This window comes from Hemiscyllium ocellatum, chromosome 19 (genome assembly GCF_020745735.1).
Source record: "Hemiscyllium ocellatum isolate sHemOce1 chromosome 19, sHemOce1.pat.X.cur, whole genome shotgun sequence".
Taxonomy (NCBI): Eukaryota; Metazoa; Chordata; class Chondrichthyes; order Orectolobiformes; family Hemiscylliidae; genus Hemiscyllium; species Hemiscyllium ocellatum.
The window spans coordinates 25,142,621-25,161,581 of record NC_083419.1 but is presented as its reverse complement, the minus strand read 5'-3'; the positions used below and the strand labels follow the sequence as shown (position 1 = coordinate 25,161,581).

The window sequence follows — 18,961 nt, the reverse complement described above, 5'->3', positions numbered from 1 at the left end:
AAGAAGAAAACAAAAGGAGTGTCTGTTTGATCACACAAAAAAAACAGAACTAACTGGCCACCTGGGTGTTTTCCTATCTTCCTGGTGGTGGAAATTGAATAAAGATTCATGCACTTTGTGTCTCTCACCTGCACACACACACCATGGGTGCTGGGGAAAAAAATAAGCACTACGGCAGTTGGGCAATAGTGTGGGGGTTAAAAAAAATTTAAAAAAGAAGAGAAAAAAAGAAACAAGAGATTCTGGCGGTGGAAATTGAATAAAGATTCGTGCACCTTGTGTCTCTCACTGTGTCTCACACCTGCACACACACACACCATGGGGCTGGGATGAAAAAAACAAGAATCTTGGGTGTCCTGTTCACTCTGAGTGCTGGCTCTGAGGGAGCTGGAAAAAAAAAGAAAAAACAGATAAAAGAAAAGAAACAGGAGATTCTGGTGGTAAAAAAAAGATAAGCAGGACTAATTGGCCACCCGGGTGTTTTCCTATCTTCCTGGGGTGGAAATTGAATAAAAGATTTGTGCATTTTGTGTCTCTCACTGTGTCTCACACCTGTACACACACACCATTGGTGCTGGGGATTAGGCGGTAGTGTGGGGGTTAAAAAAAGAGGAAAAAAAGAAAAAAAGAAAGAAAAAGAAAGAAAAAGAAAAAAAAGCAGGACTAAAAAGGAGCACGCGGTGTCCACTGACACCCTGGAGTTGTTCAGGGAGAGGTGTGTGCCGCAGGGGGTGGAGTGCAATATTTCCCCACACAATTCTATTTTGATTTAATCCCTGCCCTCCCCTTCACTGTTTGATCACACAGCATTGCCTTTTGTGAAAGGCACTGCGTGTCACTGGCCACTCGGGTGTTTTCCTTTCTTCCTGGTGGTGGAAATTGAATAAAGATTCGTGCACCTTGTGTCTTTCACTGTGTCTCACACCTGCACACACACAACATGAGTGCTGGGGAAAAAATAAGCACTACTGCAGTTAGGCGGGAGTGTGGGGTTTTGTTTACGAAAAAGAAAGAAAAAAAGTAAGCAGGACTAAAAAGGAGCACGCGGTGTCCACTGACACCCTGGAGTTGTTCAGGGAGAGGTGGGCGCCGCAGGGAATGGAGTGCGTTATTTCCCCCTCCAACTCTATTTTGATTTAATCCCTTCCCTCCCCTTCACTGTCTGATCACACAGCATTGCATTTTGCGAAGGGCACTGCTTGTCACTGGCCACTCGGGTGTGTTCCTTTCTTCCTAGTTGTGGAAATTGAATAAAGATGCATACACCTGTGTCTCTCACTGTGTCTCACACCTGCACAAAAAAAATTTAAAAAATAAATAGGAGTGTCTGTTTGATCACACAGCATTGCCTTTTGTGAAGGGCACTGCTTGTCACTGGCCACTCGGGTGTGTTCCTTTCTTCCTAGTTGTGGAAATTGAATAAAGATGCATACACCTGTGTCTCTCACTGTGTCTCACACCTGCACAAAAAAATTTTTAAAAATAAATAGGAGTGTCTGTTTGATCACACAGCATTGCCTTTTGTGAAGGACAATGCTTGTCACTGGCCACTCGGGTGTTTTCCTTTCATCCTAGTTGTGGAAATAAAGAAGAAAAAAAATAAGCAGGACTAAAAAGGAGCACGCGGTGTCCACCGACACCCTGGAGTTGTTCAGGGAGAGGTGGGCGCCACAGGGAGTGGAGTGCATTATTTCCCCCTCCAACTCTATTTTGATTTAATCCCTGCCCCTCCCCTTCACTGTTTGAACACACAGCATTGCCCTTTTATGTGAAGTGTACTGCTTGTCACTGGCCACTTGGGTGTTACCTTTCTTCCTGGTGGTGAAAATTGAATAAAGATTCGTACACCTTGTGTCTCACACCTGCACACACACAACATGGGTGCTGGGGAAAAAATAAGCACTATCGCAGTTGTGCGGTAGTGTGGAAAAAGGAAAAAAAAAGTTTCAAAAATAAGCAGGACTAAAAAGGAGCACGCGGTGTCCACCAACATCCTGGAGTTGTTCAGGGAGAGGTGGGCGCTAGAGGGAGTGGAGTGCATTAATTCCCCCCCCCACAACTCTATTTTGATTTAATCTCTGCCCTTCCCTTTACTGTTTGATCACACAGCATTTGCCCTTTGATGTGAAGGGCACTGCTTTTCACTGGCCACTCCGGTGTTTCCTTTCTTCCTGGTGGTGGAAATTTGAATAAAGGTTCGTGCACCTTGTGTCTCTCACTGTGTCTCACACCTGCACACACATAACATGGGTGCTGGGGAAATATAAGCACTACTGCAGTTAGGCAATAGTGTGGGGGTTTAAAATATAAAAAAAAACAGGACTAAAAAGGACCACATGGTGTCCACCAACACCCTGGAGTTGTTCAGGGAGAGGTGGAGCGCTGCAGGGAGTGGAGGGCGTTATTTCCCCCTCCAACTCTACTTTGATTTAATCCCTGCCCTCCCCTTCACTGTTTGATCACACAGCATTGCCCTTTGTGAACGGCACTGTTTGGCACTGGCCACTCGGGTGTTCCCTTTCTTCCTGGTGGTGGAAATTGAATAAAGATTCATACCCCTTGTGTCTCTCACTGTGTCTCACACCTACAAATAAAAAAACAATAAACAGGACTAAAAAGGAGCACGCAGTGTCCAACGACACCCTGGAGTTGTTCAGGGAGAGGTGGTTGCCGCAGGGAGTGGAGTGCATTATTTCCCCCTCCAACTCTATTTTGATTTAATCCCTGCCCTCCCCTTCACTGTTTGATCATGTAGCATTGCCCTTTGATGTGAAAGGCACCGCTTGTCACTGGCCACTTGGGTGTTTCCTTTCTTCCTGGTGGTGGAAACCGAATAAAGTTTTGTGCACCTTATGTCTTTCACTGTGTCCCACACCTGCACATACATAACATGAGTGCTGGGGAAAGAATAAGCACTACTGCAGTTAGGTGGTAGTGTGGGAGTAAAAAGGGGGGGAAAAGAAAAAATAAATTAAAAAAAAGAAAAAGAAAGAAAAGAAACAGGAGTGTCAGAGGTTCTAGTCACTGAGAGCTGGCTCTGAGGGAGCTGGATCAGTACGTGTGCAAGGACTCTCCTCCTTCAAGGTGTCAGAGGGGAAGGGAACTGTCTCTGGACCAGCTGCCCCACATCCAGAAAAAAAAAGAAAAATAAACAGGACTAAAAAGAAGCACATGTTGTCCACCGACATCCTGGCATTGTTCAGAGAGAGGTGGGTGCCGCAGGGAGTGGAGTGCATTATTTCCCCATCCAATTCTATTTTGATTTAATCCCTGTCCACCCCTTCACTGTTTGGTCACGCAGCATTGTCCTTTGAAGTGAAGTGCACTGCTTGTCACTGGCCACTCGGGTTTTTCCTTGCTTCCTGGTGGTGTAAATTTGAATAAAGATTCGTGCACCTTGTGTCTTACACTATGTCTCACACCTGCACACACACAACATTGTTGCTGGGGAAGATAAGCACTACTGCAGTTAGGCGGTAATGTGGGAGTAAAAATAAAATAAATAAGCAGGACTAAAAAGGAGCACGTGCTATCCACCAACTCCCTGGAGTTGTTCAGGGAGAGGTAGGCGCCGCAGGGAGTGGAGTGCATTATTTTCCCCTCCAACTCTATTTTGATTTAATCCCTGCCCTCCCCTTCACTGTTTGATCATGCAGCATTTGCCCTTTGATGTGAAGGGCACTGCTTGTCACTGGCCACTTGGGTGTTTCCTTTCTTCCTGGTGGTGAAAATTTGAATAAAGATTTGTGCACCTTGCGTCTTTCACTGTGTCTCACACCTGCACACACACAACACGAGTGCTGGGGAAAAAATAAGCACTACCGCAGTTAGGCGGTAGTTTGGGAAACAAAAAAAAACAGGAGTGTCAGACATCCTGCTGACTTGGCTAGCTGGCTCTGAGAGAGCTACAAAAAAAGCAGGACCATCTCCTCTTCCACAGTTATGTTAGAGCCCAGGTGTCTCTGGAGAAGGAGCACGCAGTGTCCACCAATAACCTGGAGTTGTTCAGCGACTGGTGGGTTCCGCAGGGAGTGGAGTGTATTATTTCCCTGTCCAATTATATTTTGATTTAACCTCTGCCATCTCCTTCACTGTTTGATCACATAGCATTGCCCTTTGATGAGAAGGGCACTGCTTGTCACTAGCCACTCAGGTGTTTCTTTGCTTCCTGGTGGTGGAAACTGAATAAAGATTCATGCACCTTGTGTCTTTCACTGTGTCTCACACCTGCACACACACAACATGGGTGCTGGGGAAAAAAATAAGCACTATCGCAGTTAGGCTGCAGTGTGGGGGCAATTAAAAACAAAAATAGAGAAAACAAATTTTAAAAAATAAAACAGTAAAAAAGACAAAAATGCAAAAAAAAAGCAGGACTATCCTCACTTCCGTGGTTACGTTAGAGCCCAGATGTCTCTGGAGAAGGAGCATGCGGTGTCCACCAACACCCTGTTATTGTTCAGGGAGAGGTGGGCGCTGCAGGGAGTGGAATGTATTATTTTCCCGTCCAATTCCATTTTGATTTAACCCCTGCCCTCTCCTTCATTGTCTGATCACGCAGCATTGCCCTTTGATGTGAAGGGCACTGCTTGTCACTGGCCATTTGGGTGTTTCTTTTCTTCCTGGTGGAAACTGAATAAAGATTCGTGCACCTTGTGTCTTTCACTGTGTCTCACACCTGCGCATACACAACATGGGTGCTGGGGAAAAAATAAGCACTACAGCAGTTAGGCGGTAGTGTGGGGAGAAAAAAAAAACTAGAGTGTCAGAGGTTCTGAAAAAAAAGAAAAAAGAAAAAAGAAATAAACAGAAGGGTCAGGGGTTCTGTTAAAAAGAAAAAAAATAAACAGGACTGTCATGTGCACCGTGTGTTTTTCACTGTGTCTCACATCTGCACACACACACACACACACACACACACACACACATGGGTGCTGGGGAAAATAAAGAGAAGAAAAATAACAAGAGTGTCAGACATCCTGTTCACTCTGAGAGCTGGCTCTGAGGGAGCTGGGTCAGTGTCAGGAACTCTCCATGTGTAAAGAAAGGGTGACTTGGTGATGGGATACTGGCCTTCATGTAGTCTTTTTCAGTAAGAATCAGAATTTATGGTAAAAAAAGCAGGACTGTCAGGGGTTCTGCTCATTCTAGGAGCCAGCTCTGTGTGAGCTGGGTCAATGTCATGTACTAAGCATGTATAAATAAATGGTGACTTGGTGATGCCACACTGGCCTTCGTGGAATTATTTTAGTGGCAATGAGAGAAAAACACGCCCCTAAAAAGAATCACTCACAACAGTTGTCTTTGAATTAGGGTAAGTATTTCTCACATCATGCCACTATTTGGGAAAATTGACTTGTCTGATCCTACTGTGGTGGACTGGGCCCAGTATGTGGAAGAGATGCTTTATTTTTACCAGGCAAATAACATTGGGGCAGATGAAAAGCAATGATAATTCTCCTGACAGCATGTGGACCCTCAGCTTTCATGGTTACTAGGAGCCTAACTTTCCTTAAGGTGCCAGATAAGAAAACCTTCCAAGACTTTACAGATCTAGCTTAGGGATATTAGGGCCAAAAGCCTCCTCTAATTCTGAGATGCTATCAGTTTTACTTGACAGCTTGAGAACCAGGAGAATCTGTGTCAAGATTTTTGAGGTAAAAATGACTGGCAGAGACATTTAATTTTGTTTAACTCTTAAGTGAGATGCTGAGAGACCATTCAGTGTGTGGGATTAATCATGTGTCCATGCAAAATCACTTATTAGCTGAAGCACAACTGAACTTCAGTTAGGCAGTACAACTGCTGGCATTATAAAATGTGGCAAGTGGAGCTTATGAGTTACAGAGTACACCAATGGAAGTGGACACCCTCACCAAGCCAACTGAGCTTAAGAAACACCACTTAAGTAAAGGCAATTGCATAGCCTCACTCAGGACATATCCTGAACCAAGGTACCCTTGGTCAGCCCAAGCAAAACCCCAAAACAAAGCCAAATCTCAGCCAAACGGTTACAATTTTCTTGAGAATCCGGACCTGCAGGCCATTGTAGTTACTGTCAGTATGCAGACTCAAGACAGCAAAAGAGTGCCAGTAGGTCTGAATTGAGTAAGAGGACTCATAGGCCAGTATCTGGGAGAATACACACCCTGGAAAATCCACCTCCAGCTGGTTTGGAACAGTTAAATTGCTTAATAACATCCAATTCAGAATCAGTCAAAATAAACATCTGGTTAAATGATCACCCAGTTCTAAAGGAGGTTGATACCGGTACAGCCAAATAAGTGATTGCAGAACTAGTCTTTATCAAAATTCGTTCTGGATTTCTACCCTTAAATTTGTGTTACACCTCAGCCAGGCTGAGAACCTATACTGGGAAACTCCTACAGATTAAGGCTATAATTTTGGTTCCAATCTGCCATGAGAAGCAGCCGGTTCATTTACAACTGATTGTAGTAAAAACCTCAGGTCCAACCTTGATGGGGTGACATTGGTTCAGAAAGATTCAGCTTGATTGGCTCAACATTTTTCAGTTAGAAAATGGCTCCCTGAGTGAAGTCCTAATTAAATATCTAGAGATGTTTCATGGTCGTCTTGGGACTATCAACCTTATATGTTGAACAAGAAACAATTCTACGATTCAGCAAAGCCCACCCAATGCCATTTGCCTTATACGCAAAAGTAAAGGCAGAAAATGGGAGGTTGGGAAGTGGAGGAATCATCGAACCAGTACAGTTTGCAGAATGGAACGCACCAGTCATATTGATTAAGAAGCCTCATCAGTCTGTTCACCTTTGTGGGGATTTTAAACAAAGGGTGAACTGCTTTTTGCAGCTGGATAAATAGCCAATCCCTTACATTAAGGATGTACCTGTAAAACTGACCAGAAGGCTGTCCTTCACGAAGTTGGACATGAGCCATTCTTACCTGTAACTGCAATTGGATAAGGATTCCCAGAAGTATGCTACAATTAAAACCATAAGGGTTTGTACGAATATATGAGACTGCCCTTTGGGTTGTCAACAGTCTGTGCCATTTTCCATTGGATGATGGAGAACATTTTGCAATGTTTACCCCAGGTTGTCATTTATCTGGATGACATGTAAATAACTGGGAAGACCAATAAAGAGGATTTAAACAATTTGGACGGAGTAGTTAAATGTTTCTCTAAGGCTGGGGCACGCATTGGGAGGGAAAAGTGTGTTCCAGTCATTCCAAATGACCTACTTGGACTGCAGAGTTGATGAGACTGGGTTACACCCATTGGAGGGTAAAGTGGGGTCAACCAAAGGTGCCTCGGCTCCCATGTCTGTACTCGAACTTAGGTCTTTCGTCAAGTTGGTGAATTATTACAGACAATTCATACATAATCTAGTCTCCATCCTGACACCCCTACATTTGCCATTGAGAAAGGGTTAGCCTTTGAAGTGGTCTCGTATCCTTTAGAAAGTGAAGATGCAACTATCATTATCTAAGATGTTGACACATTACAATCCCAAGCGAGATTTGGCACTGACATGAGATGCCTCCCCATATGGTATCAGTTCACAGCTCGCTCAGTAGGGAGGAACACTCAAAAGTATATGCTTCCCAGACTTTGGCTGATGCCAAATTAAAATATGCCCATGTAGAGAAGGAAGGTTTGGTGGTCATCTTTGGTGTGCCAAAGTTCCATTGATATCTTTACCGACTTAAATTTGTAATAGTCGTGGACAACAGACCTCCATTAGGGCGACTTAAAGAGAACCATAGCATCAGGTCAAATACAGCACTGGGTTCTTATTCTGTGTGAGTACAATTACAAGTTGGAACACTGTCTTGGTGGCCAAGTGGCAAATGTGGATGCCTTGAGCCCCCTCACATTGGTTGATAACACCACTAGTGGTGCTGCCACCACAAGAGTCTTTTCTGGTTTTAAACTTTCTGGACACCGTCCTGGTGGAAACAAACAGAATCAAATTAAAACAATTGATGATGGAGTCAAGAAAAGGGCCATCACAATCAGAATTGAAACCTTTTTGGACCCAGACAGACCAGATCTCAGTAGGGGATGGCATACTATTATGGGCTGCAAGAGTAATGGTCGCTGCCAGATACTGGCTGAACACACCAGGCTCATCCAGGGTTTTCCAAAATGTAGATGCTGATGACAAGTATGTCTGGTAGCTAGGACTGGATGCTGGCATAGTGGCGCAGTGCCCAGAATGCCAACAAGGACAAAAATTACTGCCAGCAGCTCCCATACATTCCTGGGAATGGCCAGGAAAACCACTGGACTTGATTACACGTCAACTATGCAGTTCGATTCATGGACTCTATGTTTTTAGTTATTGTGGACACCCATAAAAACTGGCTGATGTGCACAAAGACCATTTGTCAAACACGGGGATGACAACTGAAAAGTTACGAGCACCTTTTCGCGGTACAATGACTCTTGGAGGTGTTGGTCACAGCCAATGAAGGGAATTTGGGAAATACTCAAAGTCAAATGGCATTCAACATGTGACGACAGCTCCATACCATCCATCATCCAATGGTCTGGCAAAAAGAGCAGTCCAAACTTTGAAGACAGGCTTAAAGAAACAGCCTACAGCTTCACTTGATACCAAACTGTCCTGGTTCCTGTTGATTACAGGACCACAGTCACACAATTACAGGGATAGCTCCAGCAGAGTTGCTCACAGGGAAAAGACTTTGCACCAGGTCAATCTTGATCTTACTGGACTTGGAGAGGAGGGTGAAATGGCATCGGAACGCCAATGCTGGACACAAGACTCCTCTATGCAAGAGATCAAGTTTATTTCAGGGAACAAAATTTGGTATCAAAACCAGGAAATGGCCCTTCATGGGTAAGAGGCATGTTCAACATGTGGTCAGGTACCATGACATACAAAGTTTAGGTAGAAAAAGTAATTGAGACACACTCAGAATAAGAACCCACTGCTGTATTTGACCTGAAGCTGTGGTTCTCTTTAAGTATCCCTCGTAGAGGTTTGTTGTCCATTACTATTACAAATCTTAAGTCGGTAAAGATATTAATGGAACTTTGTCACACCCAAAATGACTGCCAAACCTTCCTTCTCTACATGGGCACACGATGACATGAAAACTGCAACCTTACAAACCGGGCAGGAGCAAAACACTCGGCCCCTCAGGACATCCAGCAAGGCTGTCAGAACGTGGGAGTTCTTCCCCTCCACCTCATGTCGAAAAAAAATCTGAGGACGGGATGGACAAGCAGATGATGCCGTAATCGCCTGAAGATGAGTTTCAGCCAAGACACTCCTGGTGCAAGTGGTAGGCTACGGTCTGGTACGTGCCGCCAATATCTGAGGCAGAGTCGGAGAACCTGGGCCCAGTGCAAAAACATCCCAGGAGAAGCTACAGGAAAAAGAACAGACCTATATCCCAGGGCTTAGAGGGGAAGGAATATAACGATTGGAACAAGGTCTGCCAGGTGAATCTCACAGAATATAGATTGGAGCTGCTAATCAGTTCCAACATGGTTTCCTAGCTGACAAATATAAACAGAAGTGTTCCCGTAACCAATTCTATTTTGATTTAATACCTACCTTCTCCCTTGACTTTCTTCATGTTAGCATACCCTTATTGGACTTTGCTTGTTACTGGTTCACTGGCAGAAAATGAGGACTGCAGTTGCTGGAGATCAGAGCTGAAGAATGTGTTGCTGGAAAAGCGCAGAAGGTCAGGCAGCATCCAAGGAGCAGGAGAATCGACGTTTCGGGCATAAGCCCTTCTTCAGGAACGAGGAAGGTGTGCCAAGCAGGCTAAGATAAAAGGCATGGAGGAGGGATTTGGGGGAGGGGCATTGGGAATGCGATAGGTGGGAGGAGGTTAAGGTGAGGGTGATAAGCCGGAGAGGGGTTGGGGGTGGAGAGGTCGGGAAGAAGATTGCAGGTCAAGAAGGCGGTGCTGAGTTCACTGGCACATGGTAGCTTTCCTGGTGGTGGAAATATTGAATAAAGTTTTTTACATATGGTGTCTTCATACTGCGTCACTGCACATATGCACGCACAACGTAGGTGTTGTGAGAGGAGAAAATAAGCACTACTGCTGTACAGTATAGTAAAAATAAGAAAAAATAAATAGGAATGTCAGGGGTTCTGCTCATTTTAGGAGCTGGCAATGTGTTAGCTGGGTCAGTATCATTTACTATGTACATGTAAATAAAGAGTGACTTGTGATGGAATACAGGCCTTCATGGACTTATTTCAGATGGCAGATGAATCATAGTCATTTTAAATGGAAGTCTGCAGTATTCAGGCATGCTGCAGAGAAAAGATTCAAAGGAAGTGGTATAGATTAATGGTCATTACAGAGAAATTGCTTCAACTAAAGAAATCATTCAAACTCCAGTGATGCTGCAAAGGAAGGACGTCCTAAATCCAACACACAAGAAGAGGAGGCAAGCAAGCCTAATGAAGAAAGCATAGGTGAAAATAGCAGGGGAAGTCAGTAGCAGAGAAGTGGTTGCAAGAATATGAATTCAAAACCAAATAAATTTAATGTGTTTTTGCTGTCTTGAAAGATAGTGGCACTTAAGACCACATACTGGAAACACAATATGAATTAAACAGCCCATGAAATAAGAGACTGATGCATGAGGCAATACCAAACACCAACGCTGTAACTAAAATGGCTAGATCATGGTCAGAGATCAGTTAACACTATCAGTTAACTTGGATGGTTAAAAATGCACCACACAATACCACTCAAATAGTTAGTGTTTACAGTCCCTCAGTGTGACCAGCATTGATAAGGAATGAGATCGCAATGAGAGTACATATGTCAATGCTTTCTGAAAAGGGTTGCTCACAATACAAGAGGGCATTAATGCATGGGAGGTGGAGTGTTATTCATCAGGATGGTGACATCAGTGGAGGCAGAGGACATGGACACTGGGTAAACTGCAACAGGGTAGACTGTCACTGATGATGGGGTGGCTTTGGAGTCCTGTAAAGTGCTTACTGTCATCCATCAGTCCTTCGACCATGAGCAAGCTATACAGAATAGATTGTTGATGCCAGAAGAAGTTTCAGATTAAGGGTCATGAGCCATCCTCACGGTTGATGGAACCATTGTTTCATTTAAATCAGGTCCCTCCAGCAGATTCTGAGGTAGAGGAGGAAGAAATTAGGCTTCTTAGTTCACTTCTCAGCTCAATTAATCTATTGTCATATCAGGACACTTCAATTTTATTCCATTGTATTTTCCACCAGTGCAAATAAATTCACATAAGTTGGTTTTGTTGTATATGTACAGATGAGGCATGACCTGCTGAACGTGACCGAGATGAACAGAAGGAAATAACAAAGGTAATAACTGTTGTGGCCTCAGAGAAATGAGGAAAAGCCCAACCACACTCAGCTTCATGTAGATGAGGGACCTCAGGTACTATCAACAAAGCAGGAGTTTAAGGAGCAGCTTGAAATGTGTGAATATCTGTGAAGTTTCCATAGGCATTGTATTCCCATCCACAAACATGAGTGGTGCCATGTTTCCACATGTGAACACATTGAGAGGGGACAAGACTTCTGATGAGATAAATGGACTATAGGATTGTGTGGATGTAATGCTGCGCACAGACATCCACAGCATGGCATCTTTCTTGGTGATAAGCATGTGGGCTGGTCCAGTTACTCATCTTCCTTTTGCAACGGGTGACTCAGGGATGCAAGGGAACAAGCAGAAGAGCTGTGAAAGGGCAGGCTGTAAGCAATAATGGTCTCTTTCAAGGCACTTTGATCTTGGAAGATGGATCCTTAACTTTTCTGATGATAAGAACAAACATCAATGCTGATCCAATGATTGTATCAATCCTGCACAGATAAAGATGGCATTAATTTGTCAGGGTCAGGCATCACAGGGTGCCAATGACAGCCATCTCATTAATAAGAACAAAAATAGGTTGTTGGCAACCATCAAACCAACTATAGGCGTAGGGAAAGTATACCATAAAATTGATAATAAGTCAACATTTAAATGCATGGCTCGGTACTTGGTATTTCACTTGATGATAATTACTTGTTCAATGCAAAGGACTTTAATGTGCTGAAAATTAAAAGTCTTGTGATATAACTGATAATGACTTGTGAATATTGACAATGGCTACATGTGCTGGATGCTGTGGAAAGGTGAATGCCTTACAATGCATGTTGACAGAAAACATAGCACATGACATATGCTATGAAATTTATGACAGGACTTGACGAGGTAGATTCTGAGAGATTTATCTTTAAGGATAATCTGGAACAAATTTCTTAGTAAGGCGCAGATTGTTTAAGACTGAGATGCGGAGAATTTTTTTAAAGACCTGTGAACCTTTGGAATTCCCTACCCAAGACAGCTGTAGGTAGCAGGTGAGAAAGTGAAGCCCTAGATCAGACACAATTATCTTGAATGGTAGCATAAGATTAACACATAATGTGGTCTGCTGTTCCTCCTACTTCTTAGAGAGTTGGTAAGGGTATATTTTAAAACGTCACCAAAACTGCCTCTGCAAGAGAACCTCTTGTTTCAATAGGACCTTACTCTGACCTCATGTGATGGATTTGCTGATCAGAGAGTCGTATGTCTCCCTTCTACACATAATGTTGTCTGGTGCATGGGCACTACATTCCAGCTCCAGTAATCATGAGACAACACCTTATAATCATGCTCCTCTGTCCTCCACTCAGTGTCTTCCTCTGGTTCCAGCATTAGTTCTTATAACAGCATGAGGTTTTGTAATAGGTAACAGATGATAAACTTGTGGGATGTCTTTGAAGGCTTCTTTCAGATCTATTATGGCATTTAAACCTTCTCTGTAGGAGTTAAATAGACTGCTTAATGCCATTTGTACTTTTAGGACAGCAATTTCATTTGCCCTGTGCTGTGGGATTGTGAGTTAGGAAACCCCATGTCCTTGAGGATACAGCCACAAAGGCATTCATATGGAAGAATTTGAATTGGTTAAAGAAGGTATGAGTTGCTCTTGCTTCCCAGAAATTTGCAACATAACTGCATGGTATGAACGTTCAAGGAATGTTCACAAATACATCTAGTTGCACTGAGGGAGACTTGACAGCCATATGAAGATGGTCAATTATCTCCAGCAACTAAGGAATTCCGGTCAAGGTCTTGAAGCCAACTTCCTTCTCAAGTTCTGGCTTGATTGATCATCAACCTGCTGTTTTGGTCAGCCTGACAGTACGTGGCTTTTAGTGATTAGACAATGACTGAGAGACACCAAATAATAATTTCTGGAAGAAATTGGATTAAAAAGGTGAATACCATTCCCTTTTAAAGCAAAAGTCATTAGCTGTCTGTCATTTTCCAATGGCATCAACTCCTGTCCAAGCATGTCACACAGTTCTACCACCAGCCTGGAGAGATGCATTTAATGTAGACATTGATGCTGGGACATTTCAATGAAGCTGAGTGTCTGACAGTATATTCTTTAGTGTTGGAACACCTTCTGAAACCATGAGGCTGCTCTTTTGCAACCATGCATAGTCGTTGTTCACTCCATTGGCACCTTCAATTTCTTAGGCCCTGCAAAATGTTAGGTTTTCCATCTTGATAGGAGGAAAGGGGTGGGTTGGGGGAGGGGTGGGGTGGGGAATGCTTGGAGTATTTCTTGAATTGTGAGACTGGAAAATATTGCTGCTCAAAGGGACCTAGACATTCGTGTTCATAAGTCATTGAAAGCTAGCAAGTAGATATAGTAAGCAATCCAGAAGGCAAGTGGTTTGCTAACCTTAATTGCAGGTGGATTTGAATACAGAAACAAAGAAATCTTTCTTCAGTTGTATAGAACACTGGTTAGACAGTGTACCTTTCTGTACTGTGTACCTTTCTGGTGCACTCTACCGAAGAAGAATATACTTATTATAAAAAGGGTGCAATGGAATTTAACCAGACTGATCCTTTGGATGGTGGGACTAACCTACGAGTCAAGATTGAGGAAAGTGGGCACATTTAGTTGAATGAGAGGCAATCTCATAGAAATTTACGAAATTTTTAAAATAGACTAGCAAGTAGATGCAGGAAGGATGTTTCCTCTGGTTATGAGTGTTATTGCTGGGGGCAAATATCAGAATAAAATGTAAGCCGTTTAGCACTGATATGAGGAGGAACATCTTCATTGAGACAGTGATAAAACCTTTGGAATTCCTTTTCCCAGGGGACTGTGGAAATTCAGTTCTTAAGTAAGTTCAAAAACAAACTTGATAGATTTTTAGTTATTAGGGACAATAAGGGATAATTTGTATAGAGTGGAAATATGGAATTGAGTTAGATAATTAGTCCTAACCAGAATGACAAAACAGGTTTGAGGGCTGAGTGGTCTATTCTTGCTCCCATGTTTTTATGTTTTTATACTATGTGACTGGATCTCTGTCACTCTGAAAATAATGCAATTTCAAGACTCCACCTGCCATCCTTAATTAGATTGGGAACCTGTCTCCATGACAATTAAAGCAGCAGCCCAGACAAAATTCCAAACAGTGACTGCTTGGCATTAAGACAAAGGCTTGGCTCCTGTTTTTATTGCAAAAGTAAAAAATCAGCCAAAATCTTTCTCCAAATCACACACTACCCTAACTTGGAAATATCCATTCTCTTCTCCAGTGTTTCTGGATTCTGAATTCCCTACACAATTGCACTATGGGATTACTTACATTACAAGGATACAGCAGTTTAAGAATCACCACCACCTTCTCAGGGATAATTAGAGGCAGCCTGGTCAGTGACATTGACATTTCATGAATGCATTAAATAATACATTTGTTTCCTGCAATATCCTAATGTTTGAACCACAGAGTATTCAAATGTGGCTTTCACATTCAATTAATGCAATTTTGAAATTATCCATTGATTTCTAGAAATGAAACTGGTTTTACTACTGTTAAATGTGCAAAGAAAAATTATTGAAATATTAGATGCTACACAAATGATGTCTGCAATATCTTTGTAAGTACTGATAGATGATGTCTCAATAAACTGGCATATAGGTGGCCATAACAGATTTCACAGTTTAGGTTCAAAGGAAACATTACAAACAAATACAACTGCCTATTATCAATACCCATTTGATTCTATTGTTGGTGGTACAATATGTTGCTGCGATCACACGTTGGTAGCAGTGAAGCTTGGCTAGAGTCTATTGAATATAACTCAAAATTTGGTGACATTTCATGAAATTGTCCTCTAAGCCAGACGGTATGTGGTAAAATAAAGTCAAAATTAGTCTAACCGAAGAGAATTGTGTTTAAACTTGTTACCTCCTGGTTAGCAGCTGCCAATTCCTCTTCCAGTGTGGAAACCCTCTCCAGAGCAATTCGTAGGCGTTCCCTCACCTTCAGACAAAAGACAACAAATTTGTATAAATTGTAGGCATTTTCTTGTGCAAATGCATCGTAGTGCTACTTATTGAACTAATGTAGTTCAACATTATGGTTCCGTAAGTGATTAATTAGGTCCAATGTTACTGCTGAGTAAGTCATCCAAATTTCTCAGTTTAGTCCACTTTTGCCTCTGTCTTGGGTATCTTCTAATTCTGTACTGATGCATTCAGTACACTTCAGGTTCAGCTGTTTCTTTGATAAACTAAGCACAATACTGCAATATTCCAACCTGGTACCGCAGCAATATTTAGTTTAAACTTTTGGGATTTAAACTAGCACTCAAATTTGTCAAGCATGTATCTAACCGAATGGCATTCAATGGAAAATATAACTTCTCCAATACAAGTTTTTCCTTTATAAGTATTGAGAGTAAAAAAATTGAATTCAACTACCTAATTATGGTTATCTCATAACATGCAAATAGTATGGTAAGGATCAAGTTGTGAGGTTGACAATCAAACACTATTGGTTGGATTTTCACCACAGAGGCAGGAAAAAGGAACTGGGTCAAAAACATGCCTCTTGTAGTAAACTGAATAAAGTTGAGATTCCATGAGGTGTGAACCCTTAACTAATATGAAGATGTATTTCCTGTTCAAAAAGACTGTGTGACAGGAATGGAGATGGGTTACAAGAAGTATGTCACTGATTTGGACTCCCATGGCAGCCATAACTGCTGATTGCTCTGAGAAAGAAGTTTTCAAATTATGCTGAAATTTTCCACAGCATGAAAATGAGACACGATGTCAGTGAAGAGTTGATGACCTAAATCCTGAAGCAGGGCTCCCTCTCTCTTCATTGATGCCAAACTGGATCTAATGTCAGAAACTGTGAAGGAGGGCAGTCTTGTCCAGAAAGGCCCAGTGCAAAACACTGAGAAAGTACGGGGTATCTTCCCTCTGTCATCGTCCAATGTTTTCCTATATTTATACTGTATACTTGAGGACACTTTAAGCCATCTTCTGGAACTACGTTTAACATCTCCATGATAAGTAAAATGGCATGAGATAGTCAAAGAGATGATGGGATACTCTTCAGTGAGGTTAAGGTGACTGGTCAGATGAGCTTCCTTCCATTGTGCTAAATGACTGTATATTCCAAGCTGCATTTTACATGTATGTGTTAATATGTATCTCAGACTCCCTTTCATACTACACTCCTCAACCTGGGTCAGAGGGACTCAGTTGAAATGTTGCTGAATCAGGAGATCCTTAATATATTTATGTTCAATATCATCATCCTCCACTTTTATTTCATTCTCCTCTCTCAAATCTTCTTCTTCCACTTATGAGCTCTCTTTTAAATTTTAAATTCCTTCTTTCAGGGCATAACTTTCCTTGAGGTCCACAGCTCTGTGAACAGCCTTCTCAGAAAAGATGCAGCCCAAAGTGATAGAGCAGCACCTTTTTGGAGGGTGCCAACTGACCTGTCCAGACGCCATATCTTCAGAAGCTTGTACAATGGTTGTCCTACTGAGAAGGTGATATTGGCTAAATTGCCTCTATATCGCTGTTTGAAGATTTCCAGAGGAATGAGTAGTCATATCTTCAAAAATATTCCTTGTCCCCTAGGATCTGACCACACAATTTTGTGGTAATAATTTTGAGGCAGTGTTGAATGGTAGAGGTAGCCAGGAAAGTGAGTGCATAAAGATAAGAAGCTGCTATAGTGGTCTTAGAATGCTGAGGGAATGGAAGCCCTTCCTGTTGATGAATCTGAGTAGGCAGTTACAAGGTACTGTGAAGCCCACATTGATTGCACTTATGTTGCATTGCATCTAAACAATAGAACCGAATGTCCTACGTCCCTGTGAGTATCTGATTTTTTTGAGCTACCAGTATTTTGAAATTCTCTCTTTTCATTTCTTACCTTTTCTTTCCTTTAATTCTCCTTTTTTCTTTTAACTTTTAAGCAAAAGAGCAGAAGTTATTGGTCCATTGTCTTACATAACTGCAATGAATAATAATACGATACACAGATTCAAGATTTCGGGCATCAACAAACCAAAAAAAAATTTTGCAAAAAGGTCAGGTATGCACTTATGACATTTCAGAAGGTATACAAATACTATTTCATTTGGAAATGAGGTCCACTAGTTACAGCATAAAAATATAGCCAATTATCGGTCTGTTTTCAAACTATTTTAAGACACACAGGCTATCAATCTGTTATTTTTACCTGTATTTTAGTTTTTGTAAATTATTTCATGAGCTTTGGGAAAAATTGAATAGGGTTTTCCCAAACTCTTGTCATAACTTTAACAGAAACCTTGGCAAAACACTGTTCTTCCATTGAGAACCTGCACAAAAAATGTGAGGCAATTGTTTCTAAATTTATTTATGAAATCATTCAATTGAATGCATTTGAGAAGAACATTGTGTAAGGTATAGGACAGCTGAAGTAGAAATAACCCTACACCTAACCCAATTAAGCAAGTACTTGCTGTATAAATAAAGCAAGATATACTCAAAAGATCTGGATGCTAAATCTAAAACTAAGAGAAAACTCTTTAATTTTAGCTTATAGGTCAGCTAAAACTGAACTACAATTGTCACTATGGCTATGTCTTAATATAATGTAAGAGGCCATAGTCCACAGAGGACAAGAGGCATCTGTGTCCATTAGAGAAAGACAATTGATTATGAGGGTAATAACTATATAAATACGATGTGGAGATGCCAGTGTTGGACTGGGGTGGACGAAATCAAAAATCACACGACACCAGGTTATAGTGCAACAGTTTGTTTGAAACTGCAAGCTCTCACAGCCCCCACTCCTTCCTCCGTCAGATATCAATATGTGGCAAGGTGAGAAGGTTGGGCTTCTGTGAGGTAACACTGCCTTATCAGTATGTGGATTGAAGTTATCCTGTTCACTTTATTCTTCACATCCTAGCCATTGAGCCAACAGAGTTAATCGATCCTGTCTTAACTTTAGACAAAGAAAAGCAATTATCAGTCTCTATGTGCTCATCATCTGTGTACAGCTCACAGTACTGTATAAGTATACGTGTGCATGAATAAAGTTAGAGAATTTTAAACTCACATCTTCTGGCTCCAATGCATTCTGTTAGGAAGCAAACAAATTTCTTCCCCTTAGAAAATTCAGTAAGAAAACCTGGAGAGACCAAGCATTTGCAGCGGATGCAAAAGCTATCTAGCACATAGGTAGATGGTTACGGTTATACAATGGTAATCAGCTCAGTAACAGAACATCACTGCAGGAGGTTTTCAAGGTAGTTTTAATTCATCAATGACCTTTCTTCCATCATAAAGTCAATTCATCATTGACCTTTCTTCCATCATAAAGTCAATCTGTGATGAATGGACAATATTAAACACCAATCTTGAGTCTACAGGAAGGACATGATTGAACTGGAGGGGGAGCAAAGAGGGTAGTTGATTTAAAAGCTAAATGAGGGATCTTGTAGTAGTTCTAGATGTAGGTTTGCTTGCTGAGCTGGGAGGTTCATTTCCAGATGTTTCGTCACCCTACTAGGCAACATCTTCAGTAGGCCTCAAGCGAAGCAGTGTACATGATTCCTGCTTTCTATT

The 18,961-nt window shown here is 41.9% G+C and overlaps 1 protein-coding gene across 1 annotated transcript in view; it reads right to left on the bottom strand.

The window, feature by feature from the left end:
- Window positions 1–18,961, bottom strand: part of ppfia2 (PTPRF interacting protein alpha 2) — a 506,299-nt gene that overhangs the window by 238,276 nt on the left and 249,062 nt on the right. Inside the window, exon 4 of the mRNA XM_060840055.1 lies at window positions 15,285–15,359. Within this exon, the coding sequence (XP_060696038.1) occupies window positions 15,285–15,359 (75 nt within the window). The remainder of the gene's footprint in view (window positions 1–15,284; window positions 15,360–18,961) is intronic.